This window comes from Hylobates moloch, unplaced genomic scaffold (assembly GCF_009828535.3).
Source record: "Hylobates moloch isolate HMO894 unplaced genomic scaffold, HMol_V3 SCAFFOLD_8, whole genome shotgun sequence".
NCBI lineage: Eukaryota > Metazoa > Chordata > Mammalia > Primates > Hylobatidae > Hylobates > Hylobates moloch.
This window is the reverse complement of record NW_026652283.1, coordinates 53543412-53570562: the sequence shown is the minus strand read 5'-3', so window position 1 is coordinate 53570562 and position 27151 is coordinate 53543412. Positions and strand designations below refer to the sequence as shown.

The 27151-nt window shown below is 52.0% G+C and overlaps 1 protein-coding gene across 1 annotated transcript in view; it reads left to right on the top strand.

Annotated features, from left to right (window-relative positions):
- The window catches only part of LHX4 (LIM homeobox 4), a 43538-nt gene that overhangs the window by 8485 nt on the left and 7902 nt on the right, over window positions 1-27151 (top strand). The window contains exons 2-3 of the mRNA XM_032160852.2: window positions 9170-9341; window positions 26894-27096. Of these exons, the coding sequence (XP_032016743.1) occupies window positions 9170-9341; window positions 26894-27096 (375 nt within the window). The remainder of the gene's footprint in view (window positions 1-9169; window positions 9342-26893; window positions 27097-27151) is intronic.

Genomic DNA, 27151 nt, shown 5'->3' with positions numbered 1-27151 from the left:
TAATTTAATTTTAATGTAACTGTACCTCCGTTATAAATCTTTGACCTGGACATTTCAGAACTCAGGTATGTGTTCAGGCAGGCATGCCATAACTTGGTATATCCTATGGTTTCACCTTGTTGATGCATTTTAGAATTAGTTATTACCAGACTAAATCAATGAGCCCCCCACTGACAGTATTTCCCAAGCCTGCCTTTAGAAAACCATCTTCCTTCTTTCTTACTCAGGGAACCTGAGGCAACAGAACAGCAATGTCTGCAATTTGTTGTTTTCTCTTCCTTACATGTGGGAAAGGAATGGAAAATTTCAAGAAAAACATTTGCGTAATATTTCAACTGCATATGTGATTCCTTAAAGCCCCATTTGGAGTCTCCTTTCAGTTAGTAGTCAGCAAAGAAACTTAACAAATAAATAAAATTAAACGTTTTTGGAAATATATACTGGCCAAATGTTATTTGAGACAGAGCTCAAAAAACTGCTTACTTCTGGAGGGAAATCACCAGCAAAAAGGTTTTGGGCAAAAATCCCAGATGGAGGTGGCTTTGATTGAGCACAGGTGGAAGCCATCAGACCCAGAGTAAAAGAAGGTTTAGTCCTAATTCGGCTTCAAACTGTGTACCCATAGGGAAGCCCCTTATTCTCAGAACCTTTTAAACGTAGACAATGAATGTCCGCTTCACAGGGTGTCTGGGAGGAGGGAATGAGCTTGCCAATTTGAAAGTACTTGACCAAGTTCGGAGTGCTGGTGGTCTTAAGGCACTCAGAGACTGGGATCACAGCTCCCATTTCACAGACACAGCCGCCCCTGGGAGAACTGCTGGCTGTCCCAAGAGGATGGCCATCCGAGGGGGAATATTGTGGGGTCTGCAAACAGGGAGACACGGAAGTGGCTCTCGTGGACCCAGCTCCTTTTCTCGAAAGGAGCAAGAAAAACCTTGTCCTGAGCATTAGGCTGTCAAGTCAAAGCATGAAACAAAAAGAACACTTCATCCAAAAGGCAGTTAAAAAGCAAAGGGAGTTAAAAAGCAAAGGCCTCACAGGAGGCACATCAAGCTGGCACATCAAAGTACAAATTTTACAAAATATTAGTCTGGCCTCAGAGCATCATTAAATAAACATTATTCCCTTTTAAAATTGTTATAATAGAGATAAGGGCTCGCTATGTTGCCCAGACTGGTCTCGAACTTCTGGGTTCAAGTAATCCTCTCACCTTGGCCTCCCAAAGTGCTGGGATTACAGGTGTGAGCCACTGTGCCTGGCCTAAACATTCCTATCAGTACAAAGTAACTTAGTTTTAAAAATATTTAAGTAGCACATCAGCATTATGATTCCAATGGAAAGATCTGAAATTCTGACTCCTTTCCCCAGAAATGTGCCTTTTCTTAAATATATTTTAGAAGTCATTGTCAGATATGTCGGCTCTCATATTAGTCTCTTTAGTGGAATTTTTTTTCCTTTACCCTTTTGATCTTCCATGACAAAAGGGATAGAAAACACCATTTTTCAAATAATTAAAATCGATCAAACAAACACAAACCCTCCGTGAAATGTTTCATGGTGGCCCCTGGTTCCTTGAGAGCAGTTTCTTGGAAATGAAGAAACGTGAGTGGGGAATACAAATGCATGATATTTATTATCTCTCACCAGAGGGGTGTGGGCAGTTTGGTCTGCCACGGATCACATCAGACCTTTTGATCTCTTCCACTTCCCAGCTTTCAGAAACCACTAATGGAGGAATTTGGGGATTTAAAAATGGAATCCAGTTTCTGATGGGCCGCTGTGAAAAATAAGCCCAATGTGCCTGTGTGACAATGCTTCAGGTGTATTGAGGGCTGGCTATCATGTTGTGAGTTTTAAAAGCTTCCTCGATGAAGAAGGAGATTATGGCTACCGGGGAAGGGTCTGTAGCCCTTTCTTATCAAGTAAGAAATAGTCTCTTTTCCTTTGGGCATTTAGATGTCTCTAGGAAAAAATGCTAGAAGCCCCAAACATTAATTTGAACCCAATCTACCCTCACCTGGATACATCACAGCAACAGTGAAGTAAGATCAGGCAGTTGTGGCCTCAACCACCTCATTTTTACCATCCACATGTTGGGGGAGACCAAGGTCTGGCAAATTTGTCCTCATTCTGTAGAGGAAAGAGTCTGCCAGATCCCTTTATTCCAGAAAGACTGAGCCCTTGTAATACTGCATTGTCTGCTGTTTATACTCCAGGATCATGTTGATTAGAAAAGAGTGTGTGTCCTCGGAATGCTTTAGAATTAAGGGAGTGGAGGAGAGTTCTGAGTGTTTAGGAGGGGGTTGAGGGAGGGAAAAGGCATATTGGGAAATAATGAAGCATGAAGTAATTTTGATACACTTTAAATATAGACATGCATCTTGTTGGCAACTGGCTGTGAGACAGTGAAGGAGAGAGCTAACCATTGGCCTTGGACAGTGGGACTATGAGGGCTCGGTGTTTTACATGCATTACCTGATGTGACCATAACACAGCTACCCCGAAAGAGTGGTATGATTATCCCCATTTTATAGATATGAAAATCAAGGCTCGAAGACATTAAGCAATTTGCCCAAGATCACATACAGGGTGGAATTAGGATCTGAGCTCAGGTCTGATTAGATCTGGGATTTATTGGCATTTGGAAGACCTAAAGATTTGGAGATCTAAACTCTGATCAGAACAGAAAACTTTCAAATTCTCCCAATATTTTTAAATTTTTGTTTTGATTTGTTTTGTTTTTGTGTTTTTTTTTCTTTTTGTTTTGTTTTTGTTTTTGAGACAGAGTCTTACCCTGTTGCCCAGACTGGAATGCAATAGTGCAATCACGGCTCACTGCAGCCTTGGACTCCTGGGCTCAAGCGATCCTCCTGCCTCAGCCTGCCAAGTAGCTGGGACTACAGGTACACCCGACTATGCCTGGCGATTTTTTTTTTTTCTGTAGAGACAGGGTCTCACTATGTTGCCCAGGCTGATCTCCCAGTGTTTTCGAGCCCTTTCCGGAAAGAGTATTTGAAACAATGTTTCTACTTCCTTCTGCTTTTCTAGTTCACTCACTCCCTACTCTCCCCACTGCTTCAGGATTGGACAGCTCCCCTCATTCAGCTGAGCCTTCCTTTCCACAGACAGAGCTTGATTTCAGAATTGGCTTTTTTTTTTCCAGAGTGGCAATGTCTCATCCCATGTATGAGGATGTGAGCGCATGTGTTTGTGTGTGTGTGTTTTGTACATGTGAGTATGTCTTTGAGTATATGTGAATATGCATGTACATTTGTCCGTATGTATATGTGACTGTGGTACATGTGTGTGCCTTTGTGTATGTACGAATGTGTGTGTCTCAAGGTGTATCTTTATTTGTGATTGTCTGTGTGTGTACGTGTCTGTGTTATATGCCTGTCTATGTATATAAGTATGGTGTGGGTGTGCACATATATATCTGCATGTATATTGAGTGTGTATGTGAGTGCATGTGAGGATGTCTGTTTGTGTTCATGCAGGTACATGTGGGCTTAGGTCTGTGCCTTGACTATGTCCCTCTGCATGACTGGGATTGCTCCGGTGGGCGGGCCTTGCAGATGGAGAGTGTGTTGTTCTATGTGGTTTAGCATTTCCGAAGATTCTTTGGCTGTTCCAGGGACATTACTTTTTTGTTTCTGAGTTTACCCTCTGCAGACCCCCAGCAGAGAGCATCGTCACGAAGTGCTTATGGGCAGATAAGAGAAAAACTTTCATTTTAAGTGAAATGACTCCTCATATCGGGAACTGAGTTGATATTAATAGATCAAATTTTGTCTTTAGTGACTCCAAGCATCTACGTAAATTCCAGTTTTAATGTGGAATTTTGAGATACTAAATACTGCATGAAATACGTTGAGCTTATTGGGGATTTGGAAATTGTCTCGCCCCTTGGAAATTTTGGTTACAACTTTCTTTCTTTTCTTTAGTTTTTATTTTTTTGCTCTGTCATCCAGGCTGGAGTGCAGGGGCGCTATCTGGGCTCACTGCAATCTCCACCTCCTGGATTCAAGCGATTCTCATGCCTCAGCCTCCTGGGTAGCTGGGATTATAGGCATGCACCACCATGCCTGGCTAATTTTTGTTTTTTTAGTAGAGACGGGATTTCACCATGTTGGCCAGGCTGGTCTCGAACTCCTGGCCTCAAATGATCTGCCTGCCTCAGCCTCCTAAAATGCCAGGATTACAGATGTGAGCCACTGTACCTCTGTAAGGGGAGGGGAGGGGAGGAGTTCTCAAGGGAGTCTTCCTCGACGCCTCCTCCCTCAGGAGGAGGAGATCCGGTTCATGCACCAGAACTTTATTTCTGGTAGGAAACCTAGATAAACCCTGTCCTGTTTAGCCTTTCTAAACTGTAAAAATAATAATTTATTATCGGTTTAATTAAGAGGCTTATGTTGTTGCTCTTTGAAAAATTTCCAGATAGTTTATATTTTTTACTAATCTAAATAATTAAATGGGGGCCCGTTGCCTGGAGTGTGGAGTCTGAGTTCACAGGTCTCCACATCCTCACAAGTAGGGATGGGCGCCATCAACAGGCAGACACCTTGTAGCTGGGGAGGAGATTGTGGACAGAGGCTGCTGCGTCCTGCCCTCCCCTCGACATTAGGCGTCCATCCCATATGACACATACACACTAGATGCCTGTGTCATCTCGGTTTGTGCCTCCAACATTTCCATTTGCCCAGCTGTTAGGGAGCTCAAGAGGCCAGTGGTCTTATAATCCCTTGTTGCTATACATGGAATCATGTTGAGACACTCTCTCTCTGCCACAATTTCCTATCTAAAAAGATGACAGGCTCAAGCCAAATAAGGGGATGGTTCAGGCCCCTTGAGCTCTCAGGTTGGGTTAGTCCATCTTCTGGAAAGCAGCAGCACAGTCTATTGGCTGGAATTCTGGCTCCCCCATCGTCGGCCTTGGGTACATCGCCTGATCTCGTGAAGGCTCAGTTTCCTCATCTGTAAAATGGGGATGATAATTCCTTCCTCGTTGAGAGTGGCTCACTGAGGTAATACACACTCAAGCCCTGACACGGCTCATAACAGGCTTCTGATGCCTGCGTGTACTACTGTGATTGGTATATTGGAGATCTTTTAGAGCATTTCCAAATTATCTTTGTTTAATCCCCCATCAAAATCTACAGTGGAATAGAAAAGGTTTTTAATTTTTCACTTAAAGGGCACCCTTGGTAGGCTCCTTCCATTTTTGCCAAGCCAGAGGACCCTGGTTTGGTCCCAAGGTCTCTCTGTGAGGACCTCTAGTTTGGGCAGCCCAGAGTGACCCAGCGTGGATCCTCTCCTCCAAGCTCGAGGCGGAAATGGCTTGTCTGTCTGCTTTTAGTGTTGTTCCTCAACGTGATGCTGTCTCTGCTTACAAGCCTCTCAAACTCCCCTGCCCACCATTCCCTGCATACATTAGCCTTAATGTATTCTCTCGAATACTCATCAGATTAAGGCTCCCACTAGGTATCTTGCTCGAAATAAATTTTATGGGCATATATCCTCACCCTCATCCCATGCATTTGTGGCTAGGAGGAGAAATATAGCCAAATCTCTCCTCAGAGGGCTGGCCAAACAACAATTAGGTAGGAATCTGCGGCCCCGCTTGCCCAGGAGCCAAGGGAGGTGCAAGGAGTTGGGCTAGCTCCCGGCCCGCATGCCAAGGGCCAGCGAGGATGGTGCTTCATCTGAGTTCTCAAAGGGTTAATTGCCCCCTTGGGGGCCCAGCTCCTGGAAATCCAGATCACACAAAGAAGACCCTGACCTGACTCCCAGGGCAGAGGTGCGGCCGTGCCACTGGGGCATGAAGCCCTGCACAGCTGTGCCTAGCAGCCTCCTGCCACGGCTGTGCCCCGCTGTCGGGGCTTAGTGGGCACACGGCACTGCCCTGTGGCACACAGCAGGCCTTGTTCACACATTCCTGCTGGCTCTGCATGCCCTTTGTACTTAACTCGCTTCCCTGAGCTGGGAGGGCTTCCTGGTTGGGTCTCCCCTCCTCTCCCCTGCAAGAGGAGGCCTGGGCAGTCCTCCTTCACACCACCTCCCTCAGCCTTTCTTCTGCTCAGCAGACCGCAAGGGCAGTGAACTCAGCTCGTGCTGAAGAAACCCGCTCTCCCTTGCCCTTCGTAACCCTCCTGACCTGAGTTGTCCCCTGCTTTCTCCTGCTTCAGACTGGGGGCATCACACCAAAGGAGTTCCTGGCTATCCATCCTTCATAGACTGGCGGGCTCATGAGTCACCTCCTTACCAAGACCTTCCAGGGCCCTCCAGGGATGCCAGCCAGCCCCTGATGGCCCCCGGAGGGAGGCCAGGGGTGTGGCTGAGTGAGTACTTGCATGGGGCAGACAGGCATGGCCCCAAGCCGCTGGCATAGTTGCTGTGTGAGGTGGCCACTCGGCCTCCACGGGAGAGTCATGACATCTCTGCAGGGATTCTTATGAGGGCTCCGTGAGAAAATGCCCATGAACATGGGTGCCAACTTGCCTTTCCATGGCCATGACAGTTATCTCCTAATAATAGCAAGCCTGTCTTGAGCACCTACTGTATACCAGGGCCTGTCCTAAAAATTGTCCATGTATCAATCCGTTTGCTCTTCACAACAATCCTACAGGCACTATTGTCATCATCACCCCCTTTTACAGGTGAGGAAACTGAGGCAGAGAGAGGCTAAGTCATTTGTCCAAGTTTAAAAAGCAGAGCCAGGATCCAAACCTAGGCAGCTGAGCTCCAGAATTCACATTCCCACCCCGTGTCCTGCCCATCCCCCCACTGGGTGGAAACCCCTGTGGCCGTCATTGTTCAGTACTTTGCTGGGCACACTGGAACTCCTGGGTAAGTACTGATTGGCTGGGCAATGTATTTCTCAAGGAGGAAAACTGGAGATAGAAAAAAAAACCAAAAAGAATCCTGTATGTACTGGGACAATTAGCAAGTGGGACACCTGATAGTTTTCATGGGATATTTTGGTCTGAGAAAGGGGTCAACAGGCAAGGCATGTATACCAGGCCTGACTTCCACGCAAATACTGGTAGTGCTGGGGCCATGAAGGGAATAGGCTGGGGTTGGGGTTTAATTGGGCCCAAGGTTGGCACTTCCGTGTACAGGGCTAGTGATGGCATTTAGTGACTGTCCCCATAGCCTATTCATAGGGTTTAAGTACAAATGTCTTAATAGTCAAGAAAGCCTTCTCTCTACATAGGTTTAGATGTGTTTAAAATTTTTCTTAGTGCGTTGAGGGTAATTCCTTTATGTTAACATGTTTTAAATTACATCACAACCAACAAATATATGAATCAAAAACATGTATGAGGCCAGGCATGGTGGCTCACGCCTGTAATCCCAGCATTTTGGGAGGCCGAGACAGGCGGATCACCTGAGGTTGGGAGTTTGAGACCAGCCTGGCCAATATAGTGAAACCTATCTCTACTAAAAATACAAAAAGTAGCCAGGTGTGGTGGCATGCGCCTGTAATCCCAGCTACTCAGGAGGCTGAGGCAAGAGAATCACTTGAACCCAGGAGGTGAAGTTTGCACTGAGCTGAGATTGTGCCACTGCACTTCAGGCTGGGTGACAGCAAGATTCTGTCTCAAAACAAAACAAAACAAACAAAAAAACCATGTATGATTCATGAGAGATTTGGTTTTACTGCTGTTGACATTTTGGAATGACAGGAGATACTAGTGAAAAACTGTTTCAAGGTGAGCTTCTCAGACAGGATTTGATCAATTATTTAGTGATAAACATCTATGGCATTACCCGTGTGTGCCAGGCACCGTGCTAGGCAGTGACCGTTTAGACAAACAATGAGCAAAAGTGTCTTTTATAACAGGGGTGGTAAACCCTGGGGTTGCCAGCCTCGCGAGTGCTGTATCAGGAGGATACTGTAGGAGGCCAAACGCTTGCACTTTTGTTTTTGTTCTTAATACTTGTTGATTTGTTACCTTCTTTTTTTGAAAAGCACAGGGGAAAATGGCTAGAGATCCTAGTACTGTTTGTTCATCCAACCATGGAAACCTGACCATTTTGTAGATTTTGAAACAGTCAGTGGTTCAAAATACTATCAAATTCGCAAGCAATCCCTTGGAAAGATGGGATGGTGGAGAAACAGACCTCAGATAGGAAGTCACCCAGGACAGGAACCAGATGGGGCAGTGGTTAGGGTTCCATTGCAGACAATAGAATCTTCTTTCACTATTTAAGTGAAAAGTGATTAATCATCAGGTGGCAAGTGACTTTCAACTCAGTGGAGCCAGCTGGTTGGAGCTTCCAGGATAACTCTCAGCCCCCAGAATTTCACTGCCTCTGCCATGACTGATCAGGACAGTGCAGTACCCAACACAGCACTTCGTCGCCTCAGCCATGATGCACACCGGCACAATGGGAACCTGCCCCTCAGCTATCCTGACATTTAGCTCAGCTCTGAATTCAAGTCTCTCCCAAGAGCGTTTGATTGGAAGACTCAATCATCTTCAAAATGTGAGCTGCTGGGGCATCTGGAAAAGCAGTTTCTAGCTTTCCTATCTGCAGCGTAGGAAGGCACATTAGGATGAGGTATTGATCCAGCCAATCTATGGTATCAGTTGCAGTTCATTAAAATCTTGAGATTTCCTCTACAAGAGCACCCGCAGGCTTGGACCTCGATCACTGCCCGCCCCCTCCCCCACACCATATTTATCATTTGCTTTTCAGGACAGATGGCCTTTCAGTCCAGGCCTGGGCAGGGCTCACTTTGGGGGCTGATGTTTTTAGCAGAGCTTCCAATCACTTGTGAAAATGTCGTGGAAACAGAGATGGATGTTGCTGAGCCTTCCTGGCCTGTTGGCTGTGGAACTGCAGCTGACATAAATGGGTTAGCTGCTGCTGCTAGCCTTGTGGTGCCCTTAGAAACAGGTGACTCCTCTGGGCCAAAATAACCCCAAGCCAGAATACACAACCTGGCCAGCAAAGCAGGGGTTGGCTTTCAGTCCCCACTTGTTCCTTGACCACGTACCTTTGTGTGCAGTGTATAACCTGTACGACTATATTCAACAGCTCTACGGTTTGGGCCATGTCTATTTCCACCACTAGCAGAGTGGGAAGGCACCCGCCAGGGCCTGGCCTGGTTAGCAAGGCTGTGTGGAAGGCTCACAGTGCCTCTCTCTCCTCTTCCTCACAGAGATCCCCCAGTGTGCTGGCTGCAACCAGCACATCCTGGACAAGTTCATCCTGAAGGTCCTGGACAGACACTGGCACAGCTCCTGCCTCAAGTGTGCAGACTGCCAGATGCAGCTGGCGGACAGGTGCTTCTCCAGGGCCGGGAGTGTCTACTGCAAGGAGGACTTCTTCAAGTAAGTCAGAATGGTCCCTCTCGTGGCCCCGGCCTGTCTCTGCCTCTCCCCATGCAGTGAGGGGGAAGTTTGCAGCGGGGTAGGCCAGGGAGGGTGGAGAGTCCACTCTGGGAGGGGCAGGTAAATCCTGGAGCCGAGAGGATGCCCCTTGTTGAGGTCCGCCTTCTGATCACTGGTCCATCACTGCCAGAGGTCCAGCCTCTAGACCTCATTTGATCTGCATGGGGCAGGGGTGAGGAGCCAGGGGCCTTGGGCTAGGTTTCTCCAGGTGGTTGACAAAGTTCTGCAAATCTCCTTTGTTGCTGCAAAGAGCAACAGAAAGAGTTTCTCTTTCTGCCCTGATATATTGGTGCTTCAGGGCATGTGGTCATAACATTCCCACAACTTTCAGAGCAGGTGCTTTTAGGTTCATGTCCACATCTAGAGGCGTCTCTGTGGCTGTGTTTTCACAGCCTGCTTCAAGGGCCTTAGAGGCTTGCAAGAGTTGCTTCTGGCAGGAGGCAAGCCAGGCTCGGTCAATGTCGTCACTTTATATGGAAACATGATCAAGAAAGAGGCAGTTTCATGTGACGGTTGAGTCCAGACTCTGCCTGGATTTGAACCCACTTATTGGCGGCGTGCTCTTGGGCAGGTTACTTAACTTCTCTATGCCTCAGTTTGTTTATCTGTAAAATGGGGCTCACAGTAATAGTCCCTACCTCATGAGGTTTTTATTAGCTTTAAATAAGTCTATTTATGCATCAAGTCCTCAGGACAGTGCCTGACACTTGACTGTTAGCTCTTAAGACTGTCTGAGATTTTCCATTCTGGGGTGGGGTTCATCAAAAACTTCCCATTGGAGCTTTGGGTCAGGGTGCGTAGACCTCCTGGAAGGTGTTTTCCATGGCATTTAGTCCTTGACTTCTCTCCCAGAATCTATTACCCAAGGCACTGATGTTGGTGCCTTAGCCAATGTGGAGCAGCTGGCAGCAAGCAAAGCCAAGAGCGGGAGGTGGGGGTCAGGGATCAGTGACGCCGAGCCCTGTGTTCAGTCACATCAGCCTGGGTGGCCCAGGGGGTGCCAGGGAGGCTCGCCAAGGCCTGGGCACACCCAGCCCAGATAACCAAGCCCCATAGAGGCACCTCATGCTGAAGCTATGTATTCAGGAGATGGGGGTTGAGGGGGAGTAATGGGGAGAAATGTGAGTCCTGGATATAGAACACAATTTCTCCCACATCTTCCCAAAGGTTTCACTACAGAGAATAAGTGATTTGAATACCTGAGGATTCTCACATTTCTTTAGTGCAATGAGTTGAAGAGCACATTAGAGATCTTGGTAACTACTGCGTGGGGCTGCCTCCCTGGCTGTGTGCAGAGGACACGCTCACTGTCACCACGGTACTTTGCTCAGATATGTGCTGCTCCTTACATGTGCATGTGTGTGTGAGAGAGTGAGAGTGTGTGTGGGTGAGTGTTGTGTGTGTGAGAGTGTGAGTGTTGTGTGTGAGTGAGCGTGTGAGTGTGTGTTTACTACAGGAAGGCAGGGGCAGCAGGTGACACGGGTGCCCAGCAAGTCCTTGATGTTTGGGTGGAAGGTCAGGCCTCTGGTCCTGCCTCTGAGCTTTTTGTGTACTGCTCTTCTTTCTCACAATCTTCCTGTTGCTTTCCCACCTCTGACCCTCCTCTAGTTTCCTTTGCTCTGGCATTCATGCGATTCCATTCCCTCTAGCCACATCCTTTCCTTTCTCAGTGGGCGACAGTTTGCCTCTATTTTCCTTCCTCTATGATGTCCTGGGCAAGCACCACAGCAGCTATTACGGGACCCTGGGTGGGTGAATTTCACTGTGTGTGTGTGTGTGTGTGTGTGTGTGTGTGTGTGTGTGCATGCGCACAGGTTGACATATGTACCCGGGTGCATATGTGAACATAATGTGTGTGTGAAGAGGGCAGGAGGAGGCGGGTGGGAGGGCCTGGCCTTGGGGCCGGGTGAGCTGCCCTGCTTCTGTGATGGGGTGCGTACAGGTGTGTGTGCCTGCACCTTTGGGAAGCCACGAGGCCGTGCGTCCGCTTGCCTCTCTCGGGCAGGGTAGGTGCTGGATGTCTGAGTCAGACCTCAGAGCCCACTGGTTTCTGGCTGGTCCAGCGTGGCAGCTCAGGGAAGCCTGTGGGGTACGAGCAAAGCCTGGCAGGGCCACTGACCCAGGACTTCATCACCAGGGGGCCATCTTGCACCCCCCAGTGCTTCCTCAGGGCCCTGTCTGATTTTTGGACCCTGAGCGGCTGGCTCCGGGTTTGGAAAGGGAGGGTGGAGAGGAAGATGGTGGCAGCGCAGGCGTGGGGTTGGCTTTGGGAGAAGTAATGACCAGGAAAGAGGGTCTCCCTAGGCCCAGGAAGCGCCCACAGTGTGTGCTGAGGAGGGATCCCCACGGGCCCATGAGCCAAAGGCCCAAGACCAGAAATACCAAGAACAGTTCCTCATGTGGGCCGTTGCCCCTGGCTCCACTGCCCCACACCCTGGCCCTCTTTTGGATCCTTTCAGGGCCTTACTCAGCAGAAACCTTCTGGCTGGTCCCTCCACTCACCTCCCTGTAGTCTGCAAGCCTTCCCACCCGGTGAGCCTTCCGCCAGGTGGGCCTTCCCGCCAGGTGAGCCTTCCACCCCACAGCCCAGGCCCGGGCCTGCCCCTTCCCTGAATATGCCACAGAGCCTGCCAGAGGCATTGGCGCATCAGAGCCTCCTGCCGGTGCTCCCTTCCGGTCCTAGCCTGCTGCTTTCCTCAGGTACCTGACGCCCACCAAGCAGGATGCTCCATTCCCAGGCATGCTTGGTGGGCTGCCGCCTCCACACGCCAGCCCAGGCTGTTTCATCCTCCAGGGACGGTGCCCACCCTCCAGGGCTTCCTTCCTTCCAGGGTCCTCAGAGTCCAGCTCCGCGGCAGGCGGGATCCCCAGTGGAGCCATCACTTCCTGTCTCTCCCCTCTCCCGGGTGACTCAGCACAGAATGCTTTGGTTTGCCCATTTCTCGTGTGCCTGGTTTATCTTCCTTGTTGGCTTGAGGAAAAGGCCTATCTGTTACTCATTTTTCTGTCCCCTGTGTAAGCCCCTGGCTCTGCGCTTTGTCCATAGGCCATTGCTGGGTTTGATGCTGCAACAAGTCAGTTATCCAGTGAATTTACACGAGCTTTGGTGACCAGTTTCTTTTGTATGTTGCAAAGCGTCTTTGAGTGAGGGAGGCCCAGGCTGCTTGTGAATGCTCAGGCCCATCATTTAGCCACGGTGACTTCCCTTGTTCCTGGCACTGCTCTGCTTCATGAAATGACCTACTCTCAGGGCTGGGTCCTTCTGTAATGCAGGGCATCTGGCCACAGATTCAGTGCTGAGTTTGGGCCATTGACCCTGTGATGGGGTGCTGTGAGGAGGGGAGTTCAAAGCTGAAGTGATTCTCCCTCTTGTCAATGGAGGGCCAACCCGAGATGAAGACCAGGTGGCTCTGAAGTCCTCAGTGGGTGGATTCATAGCCCTCACCAAGCTCTTGGGGACCAGGGCTGTTTGATACTGGAAGGAACAGCTGCAGGCTCCATCCTAGGTACAGACAGGGAGGCAGCAGGCTGTCCAGCATCTGAGTGGTCCCACCTCCCATCCCCAGGGGTCCTGGGACTTGCTGGCCACGTGGGGCTCTGGGGCAGCATTAGATGTCACCAGGAACCTCTTTCAGAGGGCACATGGGGGCACACACACAGTGGAGGTGCAGCAAGGATAGAGAACGTGCTGGGGCAGGAGGGGTCGAGCAGTCCCTGGAACCCCAGGTCCCTCCCTGGTCACACCCTCGCCTATAGAAGTCACATCTGTGGCCACCTTGTGAGAGGGACAGCAGGTGCCACATACTTGAATTTGCCCATCAGACCTCAGATGCTCTTAGCTGTGGGGTTTGGAAGACAGCTGGTCAGAGCTAGGGAGAGTCCCTTTTCCATGCTCCTTGAAAAAGAAAAGAAAAGAAAAAGCATGTCCTTTTCTGGTACCTCCTCCTAGCCCTGCTCAGAGGTGGGGGCAGGGCTCATTGATTCCCTGATGAGCACTGTGGTCCTAAGTTCCTGGATCAATACTTTAATCTCTTTGCCCATAACAAGGAAGAGGGCCACTGCTTCGCACAACTCCAGGGGGCATCCTCCTGTCATATTCTACGTGAAGTTCTGCAGATCAATACGGAGATATGGAGAGTACCCACTGGAGGTGGGTAGTACCTTGTAATATCTCAAAAGTGGAAGGAGGCTGGGAGGTCAGGACTTCCCCAGCCTTCCACCGGGGCATGTGGCGATCCTGCTAACTGGCAGCAGGGGGCGATGTTGGTGTGGACACAGAGGAGGCAAGAAGGATTGTTGGGAAGTTGTACTCTGGTTGTTGCATTTTTCTTTGGGGGCTGTTGAGCTCTATCTTGCTCAGTAACATTGACTGATTTTTGCTGTTGTTTGTTGTTTTGCTGCTTGTGTCCTTGGCTCTCCTTTCTCCAAACGAAATAAAATTCTGAGGCCCAAGAAGAAAGGCACTGAGTTGACTGAGGCAGCACAGTGGGGGCTGTGATTTGTTCTGAGTTCAGTGGGGGCATCAAACATCAGGAGAGCCCACCCCTGGTGCAGAGGGTGTCCCGAGACCTGTTATAATTTGAATCCCAAGCTGCAGGGCAATGACTCCTCGTGTCGCATTTGCTAAGCAGATCCTCTCCAGACCATGTGTCCAGCATGTCATGGGTCCTTCCCATGTCTCCTCAAAAAGGGACCAGGGCCCAGAGAGAGTAGGGATCTAGGAGTGGGGCTTCCGGGTCCCCTTGCAATCACCAGGTGGGTCGGGGAAGGAGCCAGGCAGCTCCCTTCCTCTGGAGCACAGCACAGACCGCCGGGTCCTCTGCTCTCGGAGCTGGGTTCAAGTGTTGCCTGTTGGCAGCCAGCTGGGTGCCCGTAGGCAAGTTTCTTTGCATCTATGTCCTCTTCACAGTGCCTGTCTAAGAGCCCTGGCACCCAGGAGCATTTCTCAAAAGGAGTGATTTTGTCAGCAGAGGGGTTTGGTGAACCCAAAAGGAGCTCAGTTGAATTCCTGTCCTATCTTTCATTAGCAGTTCGTCAGCACGGGTAACTAGGTCTTTCTGAGCCTCATTCCCTTGTTGGTGGAGAGGAGCTCACGCTAACCCACCGAACTAGGAAGAAGATGTGTGTGACCCGGGTCCAGCAGAATGCTAGGTGCTTTGTAAACACTGCCGGGTTTCAGGCCCTGCCATGTGGCCCCTTGACCCGCAGCCCTGCAGGGTCAGGTAGTCAGAGTTCCCTCAGGGCGGGGCCTGTGCTGCTCTCCTTCCTGGTCTCCCCTGTACCAGCCTTGAGAGCTTCCCATGGAGATGACTCTTAACTGCCTGGAGCTCCTCAGATAGAGGTGGGTTAGCCTGGCAGAACGGGGTGGGCTGTGGTCCACGGGAGAAACCTGCCATGTGGATCTCTGCGAAGAGTTGAGAAACAAACCATTATGGAGTGAAAACAAACAGAGCTGTGGAATTGAAGCGAGGCCAACGTTCCTACACGTTTGTAAGGTCAAGGGCAAGCCTTCAAGGGCAATCCAGGCTTGTGGGGGCTTCAAGCTGTGCCCCCAGCCACTGGGGCTCCATATTTCCATCTGCCCGTCAGAGGGGCGTGGAGTGACTCTCGGGTGTTCCGAGGGTGCTGCCACCCCAGAAGGTTCCTGTCTAAAACGTCATGCTTCTCAGGGGTCTCCCTGCCCCTGAGGCCCTCACAAGGCAGGCAGGCAGTGATGGGTGCGCCAGAGGCTCCCGGCGGCGGGATGGAGGCGGCTGTGTCGCAGGGGAGCTGTGCGGCTGCTGGGCCAGGCCAGGATCTCCCTCTGCTCTCCGCGGTGCCCCTCCCCCAGCCTGCCAGTCTGCAGGCCGCAGGTGGGCTGTCCGCCAAGGGCAGGTAGGCAGCGTCCTCGGGAGCCCGGGAGCTGCTGCCATTTATCCCCGCAGTCCAGAACAGCGCATTTCCGCCTGGCGTGGCTGCAGGGTGGTTGTGCTGGCTGCAGACAGGGCTTCACTGGTGACCTCAGCCCACTCTGGTGACCAGGGCCTCTGCTCCTCATCTGGCAGGGGGGCAGCTGCCCACAGGACATCGGCTAATATGGGGAAAAACAGGCTCGACCCCTCTGTGGGGTGGGCTTCATGGAGAGCAGGTGTGGGGTTCGAGTCCAGGCTCAGTGTGAACTTGGGGTGTTAGACATCACCAAACCTCGCTTTCCCATCTCTACAGGGGGAAGAAAAATACTGACTTTTCTGAGTGACTGTGGGGACTGAGTCAGAGGCAGCAAGGAAGTGCCTAGTCCATTCTCAGGAAGGTCATGAGGGGGCGCCTAGATGGTGCCCCATGTAGGGAGGAGGAAAGAAGACAGCAGGAGGGCCTGGGGCCCGGCTGGCCAGGCCGCGTCAGTGGTAGTGGTGGTCAGGGGATCGAACAAAGGCCCACCCTTCAGTGAGGAGCCAGCCTGCATTTTCCTCATGGGATGCTCTCCCTCCCTGTGTGGTCCAGAGCTGTGGGCAGGAACCGCAGCCCTCAGCGCTCGCATCAAAGAGCGGGGCCAGCCCTGGCGGGAGGGGCCAGCCCGTGCCTGGGTGGCTTTCCACTGTCTCAAGCTTTCTCGTGCCCTGTTGCTCCAGAAAGAGGCAGCCTCAGTTCTGGGGTTGGTCGTAGAGTCAGTGTGGAGTCAGACTTTTGCTGAGCCACTTATCATTTCCGATAACCACACACCTGCCAGGCCATGCAGGCGTGATCGTGCGTACATGCACACATGCACACACATACACATGCACACACGTGTGCACACACGCATGCACACACAGTGCTCTAGCAGAATGTCCTTAAGGAATGCACAGGGGTGGGTCTCTTTGATGTGTGACTTTCCATAATTTCTGAATAGTTTATAGTCTAATTTCCTCGCTAAGCAAATTAAACCTTTTAAGGTAACGATCAGATGGTCCGGATAGTGGCTGTGCGTGTGGACATTTGAAAGATTCAAACACACTGGTGGGACCAGGCCCACAGTCATTTGTGCTGGCCTGTAATCGAGGCAGAAGCAATTACTTAGCCCCAAAGCTCCCCCAGGGACCGAGGCCGTAAATCAGGAGGTGATGAGTCGGAGGAGGATTGTCTGCCCGCCCCAGAGCACGCAGTTCAGCTGCAATCGCCTGGGCCACCCTCCCCGAGTGGGGCCTGGGGTGAGGGCCTCCTGATGTCTGTGGAAGCCACATCTCAGGGACTTTTTGGCTTAGAGGAATCTGTTTGGAATCACCTAGCTGCAAATTAGTCTGGGGATCAGATGCATCTGGGCTGTGGAAACGGAGTCCCCGGTGGGATCTGGGTGACGTGGGAGTGGAAGCTGTGGGCAGCCCTCTTTTGGCCCAGTCATAGCACAGCAGCCAGCAGCACCTGCCTTCCCTCCGTTGCTGAAGCTCGGCTTCCTCTCCTCACCCTCCTGTCCTCACCCCTACCCTGGCCATTCAGGTGTCAGGCCATGGGGTTCCCCACTCCAAAAGGCCCTCTGTGGACATTCCTGCAGCCTCTGTGCCTTCAGGCCCCTGTCTTTGGGTCTCTGCACTACTGTAACTTCTCTAATTGCGGTGCTTTCCCCTCCTTCCCTCCTCAGCCCGTCTGTCTCTTCCCTCCGCCCATCTGGTCCCGTTGTCCCCGTTGCCTCCTGGCTGGGCATTCAAGGGCCCATGATCTGGCTCAGCCTTATTCCCTGCTGGTCCTCTGGCCAAGGTCACACCAGGTCACACCCATTAGAGCCAGTGTCTAGTTTGTCACTCTGGTCCCCGGAGGCCTTCGTGTCTCTAGAAGCCCCACTCTGAGAAGCCACGGGCTTCTCCACAGGGCTGGTCTCTGGTGGGCACTATGGGTGAGACAGCAGGTCAGCCTGGGGGCCTCTCTCCTACACACCCATTCCAGTTCCTGCAGGTGTCTGCCATGCCCTGTTTGGAGAATGAGGCCCTCAGTCTTGAGGGACTTTGGGACTCTGACAATTGATGAGTGACCTGCAGATGCCCAGGTGGGCTAAGAGCATAGGTGACAGGATTTCTGTGGGAGTGCTCTGTGCCACTGCTGCACTGGGCCATCTGTGGGGGTGGAAAGTGTGGGTTCTGGGCCCCGAAGCGGGAGTCAGGGGTGGCTTTTCTCTCAGTAAGCACCCCTGATGCGTCTCCCACCCAGGGGAGTTTGCTCACAGCTGAGCTAGCAGCTTGGCAGAGGCTGATTGGCCTGTAGTGAGAAGGGCAGATGAGGTGCTGGGGGACGTAAGGGAGAGGAGGGAGGGTGACCTTGGGCCAGGCAGCTGACTGCTCCAAGCCTGTGGCTGTCACAAAGAAGGGAATACTAATCCCTCCCTGCAAGGGCAGGTTTGTGGTTTGAATGAGATGCCTCGCATGAAGTTGCCTGGTGCATATGACATGCTCCGTGCTTGTTTACAAAAACAGCCGGTGGCCTGGACTCTTCTAGAAGGGATTCGGGTCCTGCATGTCCCGTTGCCTCTTCAAGGAAATCTGCCCTCAGCAGGGAAGGAGAGGACTTGAGGCCAAATGAACAGGAGAGCTGGGCTCTCGTCCACCTCCTGCCATGGATGGAGCTGTGTGATCTTGGGCAAGTTACTGCTTGTCTCTGGGCCCCCGTTTCCTCCTCTGTGAAATTAGGGCCTTGGACTAGGTCACTGGTTTTAAAGCTTTTCCAGCAGCGTTCATCTCAACATGATAATATCAAATATTCTTTAAAAATAAAAACATTAGATTAAAATCCTGATAAAAAGCAGATTGCTGGGGGGGCCGTTCCCATGGGCTGGGAGGTATATGTGTGATTGTGTGCATGTAACATGGGGGCTGTGTCCCCAGCCCCCGAGGCTCTAAGATACTCTGGTGTCAGGCCTTCTCCAAATAGGACCCCCGTCTGTGTCTGGAGAAGGCTGCCCGTTCTGGGGCAGAACTTTATGTGCCCATGACATGGCTGTGGCCTTAGAGTGGGCGGTGATATATGTTGGAAATATTGGTACATACAGTAACAGTAAATATCAGCAACTTTCCTGTCAAGTGTGGTGATAGATAAAAGAAATACATGTAGGGAAGTGTCAGCTGGGAAAAAAAATACGGCCAGCAGTAAATCACCGCCAAGCAATTAAAGCATAAAATCAACTCGTGCAGTATTTTGTTTCCTCAGGGCGGTGCACCATTCCATGGCAGCTCCACACGCAGGAGGCTGACATGGGTCCTGGGCTGGTCCCCACCGACTGCCTTCAATAGCGAAGAGTAAGGGAGACATCCCAGAGGAGAGGCACTGAGTTCAAATCCCAGCTCCGCCATTTGTCTGTGAGGTCTGGGGTGGTTACTAACCCTCTCTGAACTTCAGTGTCCTCATGTCCAAATGAAGGACAGGCCTTCAAGCATTCCTCAGGACTGGGTCACTCACTGATTTATTCATCATGCATGCACTGAGCACATATCCTGGGCCCGGCCCCACGCTGGGCGCTGGATTCAGTAGTGAACAAGACGGATAAAGACCCCGCTGTTGTAGAACTTGCCTTCTAGAGAGGAGGAAAGATGGTCAGCAAGAAATAAGTGCACAGCATATCTACTGAGATGAGTGCTGTGGAGCAGGGAAGGAAGTGCTGAGGGGAAGGGTCCAGGGGTGTCCTCCTGAGCAGGTGACATTTCAGGGGACCAGTGCAGGAAATGCAGGAGTGAGCATTCCTGCAGGAAATGCAGGTACCTGGGGGGAGAGTGTGCCAGCAGGGAAGCAGTGCCTGGGCCCCAGGAGGAGCAGGAGTGGACTGGGCAGTGGAGGAGGGAGGGTGGAAGGGCGATGGGGCTGGGATGCCATAGTGCCTTGGAGGCCATTAGGGGGCCTGTGGCTTTGACCCGGAGTGAGGTGGAAGCCACTGGAAGGTTTGAGCAGGGGAGGGCGAGGGTGCAACTTAGGCCCACTGTGGTGACCGTGTGCAGAAGTGCCTGTGGGGGCATGGGTGGAGGCCGGAAGACTGTTAGGAGGCAGCTGTAGGTGCCGGCTGATGGCAGCCCGAGCTAGGGAGGGCAGTGCGGGTGTGAGAAGGGGTCCCCAACATGGTATAATTTTGAGTAGAAGCCGGGCGTGGTAGTCCACGTCTATTGTCTCACCTACGCAGGAGGCTGAGGCGGGAGGATCTCTTGAGCCCAGGAATTCAAGCTTGCAGTGAGCTGTGATTGCACCACTGCACTCCAGTCTGGGCAACAGAGTGAGACCCTCTCTCCAAATAATAATAATAATAATAAATGATAATAATAATAATAATTATTATTATTCTGAGTAGAGTCAACAGGATTTGCTGACAGATCAGATGGGGATGGATGCCCAAAGGTTTTGGCCTGAGCCGTGGGAAGAATGAAGTTACAGTGGTCTGAGATGGGAAGGGCTATGGGAGGAGCAGAGGGTGCGGGGCGTGTTGGTAAGAGTTTGGTTTTGGACTCCAAATCCATGTGTTGAGGAGGCAGTGGAACCCCAGTCTGGAGCCCAGGGGTCTGGGCTGGAGGTGAGATCCCCAGGGGAGCAGGGTGGGCAGAGAAGAGGTATGGGAGGAGGAGGAGCAGGAGCAGAGGCCGGAGAGCACAGTGTACGAGGCGGCGAGCAGGTGTGTCGGGAGGCTCGGGAGGCCCCGGGGAGAGGGGAGCTGACCGCTGGGCTGCAGCACAGCTCTGGGTGAGTGGGGCACTGCCCTGAAGGGTGCAGGGAGTGGGCGGTAGAGAAGGGAGGCAGGCAGGGATCATAGCATGCCTGTACATGGATGGAAGGAGCCAGCAGAGGGGAAGCTAATAACACAGAAGGTAAAGGGGATGGTTGCTGGGAGTCTCATTAGGTGAGAAGGAATGAGCTGCGTCTGGTGGAGGTGCGTGGTTCACCTGTGGGTGGCAGGCAGGGGCTGGGGCCCCGGGTGTGCGAGTGGATGGCACAGTGGGAGGTGGGGAGGGTCCAAGCCGGGCTTCCCTCTTCCATGGGAAATGGGAGGGTGCCAGCAGCTGAGCCTGGGGCTCAGCGGGGGAGCGGGTGGGAGGTGCATTCTGACTCCCAGCCCCCGAGGCACCATCAGTCCGGTGGGCAGGGGCTGCTTTCCTGGCTCTGTGGATGCCCGTGCTGGGGTAGGGCAGGCACAGGATGGAGAGAGGGCAGGGTCCAGGGTGTGTGGGGAGGGACAAGTGGGATCGCCCTGGGGTCTGCTGGGTAAGGAAGGAGGGAAGCGAGGGACAGTGACAAGCCCAGGGAGAAAGGCAGTCCCTGGGTTGTGTGAGTCAGTGCCCTGGGGAGCTGGAAGAACGGCGGGGTCCAACGGTGGGAGGGTTGGAAGTGACCCCTGGAGCTGTGGCAGTTGCTGGTAACAAGGTCTGGGGGAGCGAGCGGTGGAGGGAGGGTGAGGGCCACAGCCTTCAGGAGGTCAAAGAATTGAGAGGGATGGCCCGGAAGGATGGTCTATGTGGGGACTGCAGTCACCAAGGGTGTGGTGGGAGTGAGGGTGAGCCTGAGCTAAAGTCACCCAGGCAGGAAGCAAATGGAGCAGGGTGGCAGTGCAGCCACAGGGTGAGTGCCGGGGCATCGGGCATCGGGCTGGAGGTGAGGGTCAGATGAGATCACATGTGCAGGGCCCACTCTGCGCAGGACACAGGTTGGTGCTAGGAGAATGGCAGTTGCCTTTATCACCAGTGTCTCAGTGACCCACTTGTGGTATGTCATATGGGTCTGCTCAGAGGTCGGAACTCATCATCAGGAATGTATGTGCCAGACAGCCATGGTGTAGGATTTATGCGCCCCTGGTTCTAGAAGGCTCGGTGCCTGCAGGACCTGCCTGCTGCCCCCTTTCTACAGGGTCCAGACCCTCAAGCCTGTCCTGCACTGGTGAGCAGCCCAGCCAGGTGGTCGGGAGCAGCAGAGGTGGACAAATCAACAGCAGCAGGAGCTCAGGTGCAGAGGCTGGGACCCGGCACACAAGACCTGGTCCTCTCCTGGGGTCAAGAGTGGCCCGTGAGAGTCAGCTGAGAAGTCTCAGCTCTTCTCTGCCCACACTTGGGCCAGCCAGAGGATGTGGAAGGTGGACAGTGGGCCAGTTACGTGTGTTGGGGTTAACACACTGGGGGGTGAGGGCTCCCCCGGCCACCCCAGCACTGCAGGGCTGGCAGCCTCATGCAGGGGGCTCAGAGTCGCATGAGAGGGACAGGCCCTCTCCTCGAGCTGCAGCCTAGGTCAGGGCACCAAGGCTGGGTTTGCTGCCCTTGATGCCCGCCGCATGCCCACTGTGTTGTGTCAGAAGCACCGACTGCAAACCCCGGTTCTCTCGCTCGTTGCCCGTGGGAGCTAGGGGTCAGCACCTCACCTCTCTGAGCCCCAGTTCTTATTTGTTAAAATGTGCCACAGTACCCACCTTTCAGGCTAGGAGCTCAGGAGATAGTCATGGAGGCAGTGTGATGGCGACAGCAAGTGGGATGTAAAGTCTTGTGGTTTAGTAAACCATGAGCCTCATTTCAACCTGGGACTTAATGCCCTTCTTAGAAAAGCTTTTGGCTGGGCACAGTGGCTCACACCTGTAATTCCAGTGCTTTGGGGGCCAAGGTGGGAGGATCGCTTGAGACCAGGAATTCGAGGCCAGCCTCGGCAACATAGCAAGACCCAATCACTACAAAAAATGTCTTAAAAAATGAGCTGGGCATGGTGGCGTGTGCCTGTGATCATAGCTGCTCAGGAGGCCAAGGTAGGAAGACGGGGAGTTTGAGTGCAGTGAGCTATGATTGTGGCACTGCACTCCAGCCTGGGAAACCGAGTGAGATCCCCTCACCCCTAAAGAAAAGAGCTTAAAACTGCTTCTCTGCTCTGAGAAGCACAGCTACCTGCCTTCACTGAAATATACCTCAGGCTGAGATTTGGGGTGGGGTAGCAGGTCAGTTGATCATCTGCAGGAAGGTGCAGTTTGTCCATATCAGCTCGCTCACGCCACCAGTCCATTCTTAAGGAACTGCCGACCAGGACTGATGATGCATTTTAGCTTTGACCTTTTGGGGGTTATCCTACCAACAAACAGTCCATTGGGAAGAAAACAGTCCCAGGAATTAACAGATCAGAATGTTCACACTGGTGAATCTTTTTCTAACAATGAACATGAAGGTAGCAGAAGCTGGTGTGTTTCCAGATGGTTCCTCTAACCAAACTAATTTTTCACTGTTGACAAGTGAGGCAAGGGTTGCACTGGACCAAAGGCTGAGGCTTGGCCATCTAGCATTCCACGCAAAATGGCTTCCTATAAGCATTCCTTTTATTCTCTATTCTGTCCTGAGTCTGCCTCAACCATGAGATAGGAGAGTCTCTGGTACTAGCTGCTGTAGCACTGCCCTTCATCCAGGGCACTTAAAGGAGTCTTGGACCTTTCTTTCTCTGGGATCCCTGCCCAGCACCTTCCTACAGAGATGACTTTAAAAGGAAAAAAAAAAGGGAAAAACAGCACACCATTCCAAGGAGCCTGGCATTCCTGAATCTTCCTTCCCTACAAGGTGCCTGTCACCTGTCTTCACTGCCTCCTTTTCCCTGTCATGCTCATCACCTATGGCTTCTGTCCAAGTGTCTGAACAGAAGACTAAAACCTCCACTGCAGGCTGGTTTGAGGTCTTGATTTATGTAAGAATCTTGCACAGCACTGCTAATGTAAATTTCAGTTTTTTCCCTCTAGGATAAACACCAAAATATGCAACTTTTTTTGGTGGGAAGAGAGATTGTCCTGTGGTTTCTACCGATTTTCTGAGGCCTGTGGAAATAAACCTTTATGTACTTAAAATTAGACCAAAAATAGAACAAAGTTAATACCAAACTTGAAAAAAAAAGAAAGAAAAGAGCTGCCATTATGGAGAGCCAAGCCTCCCCTGACTACTCAGGCACATGTTTTAAGAAGCAGTTCGTTCGTTCGCTCATTCATTCATTCATTCATTCATTGGGTCTTTGTGGCTTGCCTACTATGTGCTGGGCAGGGATAAGAGAATTTCCAGTGGTGCTGGTTAGAGGAGGAAAATAATATGAGCCATTGGCAAGTCCTTCCTTGCATTTTCTCTGTGGTTTTGGATCCGCTCCAGCTGCTCTCCCGGGGGGACTTGTTGTCCCCAGAGGCCTGGCTAGTAGGACTGGGCAGCAGGCTTATCTTTCTGAAAGGTGAAGCCAGTGCCCTTGGTGCCCCCGCGTGGGTACCCGGTGATCGGTGTTAAGGGGTGCTGCCTGGAAAAGCTCTTGGGAGCCCTCTTCCTTGGCTGGAGTCCAGCCTTTCCCTCTTCACCCCCAGCGTCCTTCATATTTGGTCATGTTGGTTAGACTGCTGGTTCTCTGTGTAGCAGCCGGGTTCACAGTTTTACCTCGTGTGGGGCCAGGGAATTCTAGGCATGACTGTGTGTCTCATTATTGCCTGTTGCAGGACAAGTCATGTGACCTGCCAGGCTTTGGCCTTCTCACCTGTGACTCTGGCTATTCTAAGATCTGGGAATGGGGACAGTGTCTCCATCACAGACACACCCCTGTAGGATGCCCTGTATTCTAGATCCACTGGCTCTGACTGGAGATGGGGTGGAGGGTGACCTGCAGGGCTGGGCTGGGCCGGGGGAGCCTTGTGGGCCAAGGAGGTGCATGCGGCTCCCTCGGCGAGGGTCCTGCTGGCTGTGCTCCAGGGGAAAAGGTAATGAGAAGCCACTTCCACTTCCCTTCGGTATAAATCCCACAATCAGGAAAATTGCTTCAATTGCTAAAAAACGCTGGTGGGGAAGTCCATTTATTTTTCATTTTTCTTGTGCACTTGCCACCCTCATGCATGAATCACTGTCGGTATGTAGATTAAATTTATACCTCCGTTATCTTTCATGTCTCTGGTGCGCTGGTGTCAACTGGGCCTCCGGTGACTGAAAGCCCCTGCCTGCTTTTTAGTGGGAGAGAGTGTGGCCCCTATGGAGGAGGCTGCTGAAGGGTCTTCCCTCTGTTCCGGGGTCTCCTCTCAGCCCTCCTCTCCTTGGATCTCTGGTTAGGACACATTCTCCAAATTTGGGTGGTTTATTGGGAGGGTTTGCAACAAGCATGATGAAAGCCTTGTTTCATTTTAATTAATTAATTTAGAGACAGGGTCTCGCTCTGTTGCCCAGGCTGGAGCGCAGTGGCATGATCTCGGCTCACTGTAGCCTCAACCTCCCTGGGCTCAGGTGATCTTCCCATCTCAGCCTCCCAGGTAGCTGGGACTACAGGTGCACACCACCACACCCGGCTAATTTTTTGTATTTTTTGTAGAGGCAGGGATTCACCATGTTGCCCAGGCTGGGCTCAAGTGATCCTCCTGCCTCAGCCTCCCAAAGTGCTGGGATGACAGGCGTGAGCCGCCACACCCGGTGCCTTGTTTCATTTTAGTACCTGCTTTGCAAATTGGCCAGGATTGGATATTAAATGTATAGGCCTTTTGAAAACACTCTCTAGTAACACGTGTGTAGGCTTCTTTTCTCTTTGTTGTACACACACACACACACACACACACACACACACACACACACACAGTAGAGGTGGGTGCCTGCCAGCCTTCCTCTTTGATCCAGGTGATGTGGTTACACAGCAGTTGTGGAGGACCTGGTTCTCACCTGTGTTCTGGGAGGTCCAGAACTGTCCACAGCCGACTGTGTGCTTTGTTCTCCCTCCTCAGATTCGGCCATCTCCGTGCACATCCTCTGCAAGTATGGTGCTTTATCTGCTGATTTATTTATTCAACAAATATTAACTCTACTTTCCTGGGTCCTGAATCCCCTTAAGAATCTGATGAAAGCCCAGGTCCCCTCCTGAGGCACAATTTTGAACAACTTAGCAGGTGGTTTACAGGCCTATTCTTGACCCTCAGGCAGAGAACTCCTGCTCTAAATGGGCCCCATCTCTCTGAAAACCAAGAGGCATTCCAGGAATTCAGAAGCCTGGGGTCCTCCCAAGCCACCACCTCTTGTCCCTTCACACCCCAACACCCTTCTTATACCCATCTCAGAAGAGTGTTCCCTGAAGTACACTCTGGGTCTTTCGGGATTACCCATGCAGACTTAAAGAACCCCACTTTTCTCTGGGATGCCGTGTCCCTGGTGGGGGGCATTTGAGGCTGCTGCTGGCCATGCCTGTTCCAGGCCCCCATAGCCCCCTCAGCAGGTATCATTATTGCGTAAGAGACCCATCATTCTGCATTAATCTGGGATTCATCATGATAGCCATGACCATAATTAATTTATTTGGTATTAATGTGGATGAAATATGTACTGTCCTTTCAGGGGAAATCAGGCTGCCTATAAGCATTAGTTAAAAGGACCATTAAAATCAAACCTTCCCCAGATCCATTAGGCGAAGTCTTTCATCCTGAAGAAGATAAAGTTCTGCTGTGTGAAATGTCATGAATAATTAGGTTGATTGCTGTTTTAAACTCTGCCCTTGCTTTCCCAATGCCTCCCGCCTCCCTCCTGAAGCGGAGAAGGCTCACCTGCAGCCACGCACCCTCCTTTACTGTCCCTGTCGGCCCCCAAATTTCCCTCGTCTCCTGTGACCGCCGGCATGCTTCTGTTGATCTCTATGACCAGAATGGGGAAAGGGAGCAGAAACAACCCCACTGGACGATACTTTCAACGTGTCAATTTCTCCTTCCTTCCCGGCCTTGGCAGGGGGTGGCTTCCTTGGTAGAAGCTGCCTTGGTGGCAGCGGGTGGTTTCCTCTTACCTCGGTGTTGTTCTGGAAAGGTGCTGACCAAGGAGACGTCTGAAGCAGCATTTTCCAAACTGCAATCTGCAGACTCCTTGTCCCGAATGCTGTAGGGGCTGAAAAGTGCAGCTTCCTGGGCCCTTCCCAAACCACCAAGCCCCAGGCCGTGCGTGCATAGGAAGGGGATGGAGGCAGGCTTGGAGAGCTTTGTGTGTGCAGAATGGAGGTGAGGGGAGAAATGGAGGCAAAGAAGAGAGAACAGCTGTTAGGAGAGCCTTGCTCTGCTGACAAAGAGCATTTTCTCTGCAGCGTGCTGTCCCCTGGCCAGGCAGGGCCTCCTCCCTGGGAGTGTGTGAAAAGGTGTTGCTGGGTGCTTTATACACACAGCCTGTGGCACATACAGTTCCCTGTGAGGATGTCCTCTGGGATCAACCATAAGGGTGAGGAAGCTGGGAGGTGGAGGGGGAGACAGCCTGCTTTGCGGGACTTAGAAAGTCCATCTGCTCCCCCTGTGAATTGATGGGTGTTAATCGGGCAGCTGGAATCCGGGGGCATCAGCTTTGGAAAAGGTACCTGAGGGAGACTCTAGTTCTCATTAGTCCCTTCTTTGGTGGTTGAAGAGTCCCGGGCACAAAGCAATGAAGCTAGATAGAGGCAGAGAGGACCAGACGGCAAGCTCTGGGTGGCTGGGGGGTGAGGCTCATGGAGTCCCGGAGTGGTGGGGTAGGAGGGAGGCTGCTCCAGGAAGTTGGGGGAAGCCAGATCCCTCGCTCCCTGTGTGCCCTAATCCTTTCCTGCTGCCCTGACAGGCGCTTCGGCACAAAATGCACAGCCTGCCAGCAGGGTATCCCCCCGACCCAGGTGGTCCGCAAGGCCCAGGACTTTGTCTACCACCTGCACTGCTTTGCTTGCATCATCTGCAACCGGCAGCTGGCCACGGGGGATGAGTTCTACCTCATGGAGGACGGGCGGCTGGTGTGCAAGGAAGACTACGAGACGGCCAAGCAGAACGGTAAGCAGCATGGCCCTGCACGGTCCCCTCTCCAGCCTTTGTTCGGGCCACGCCC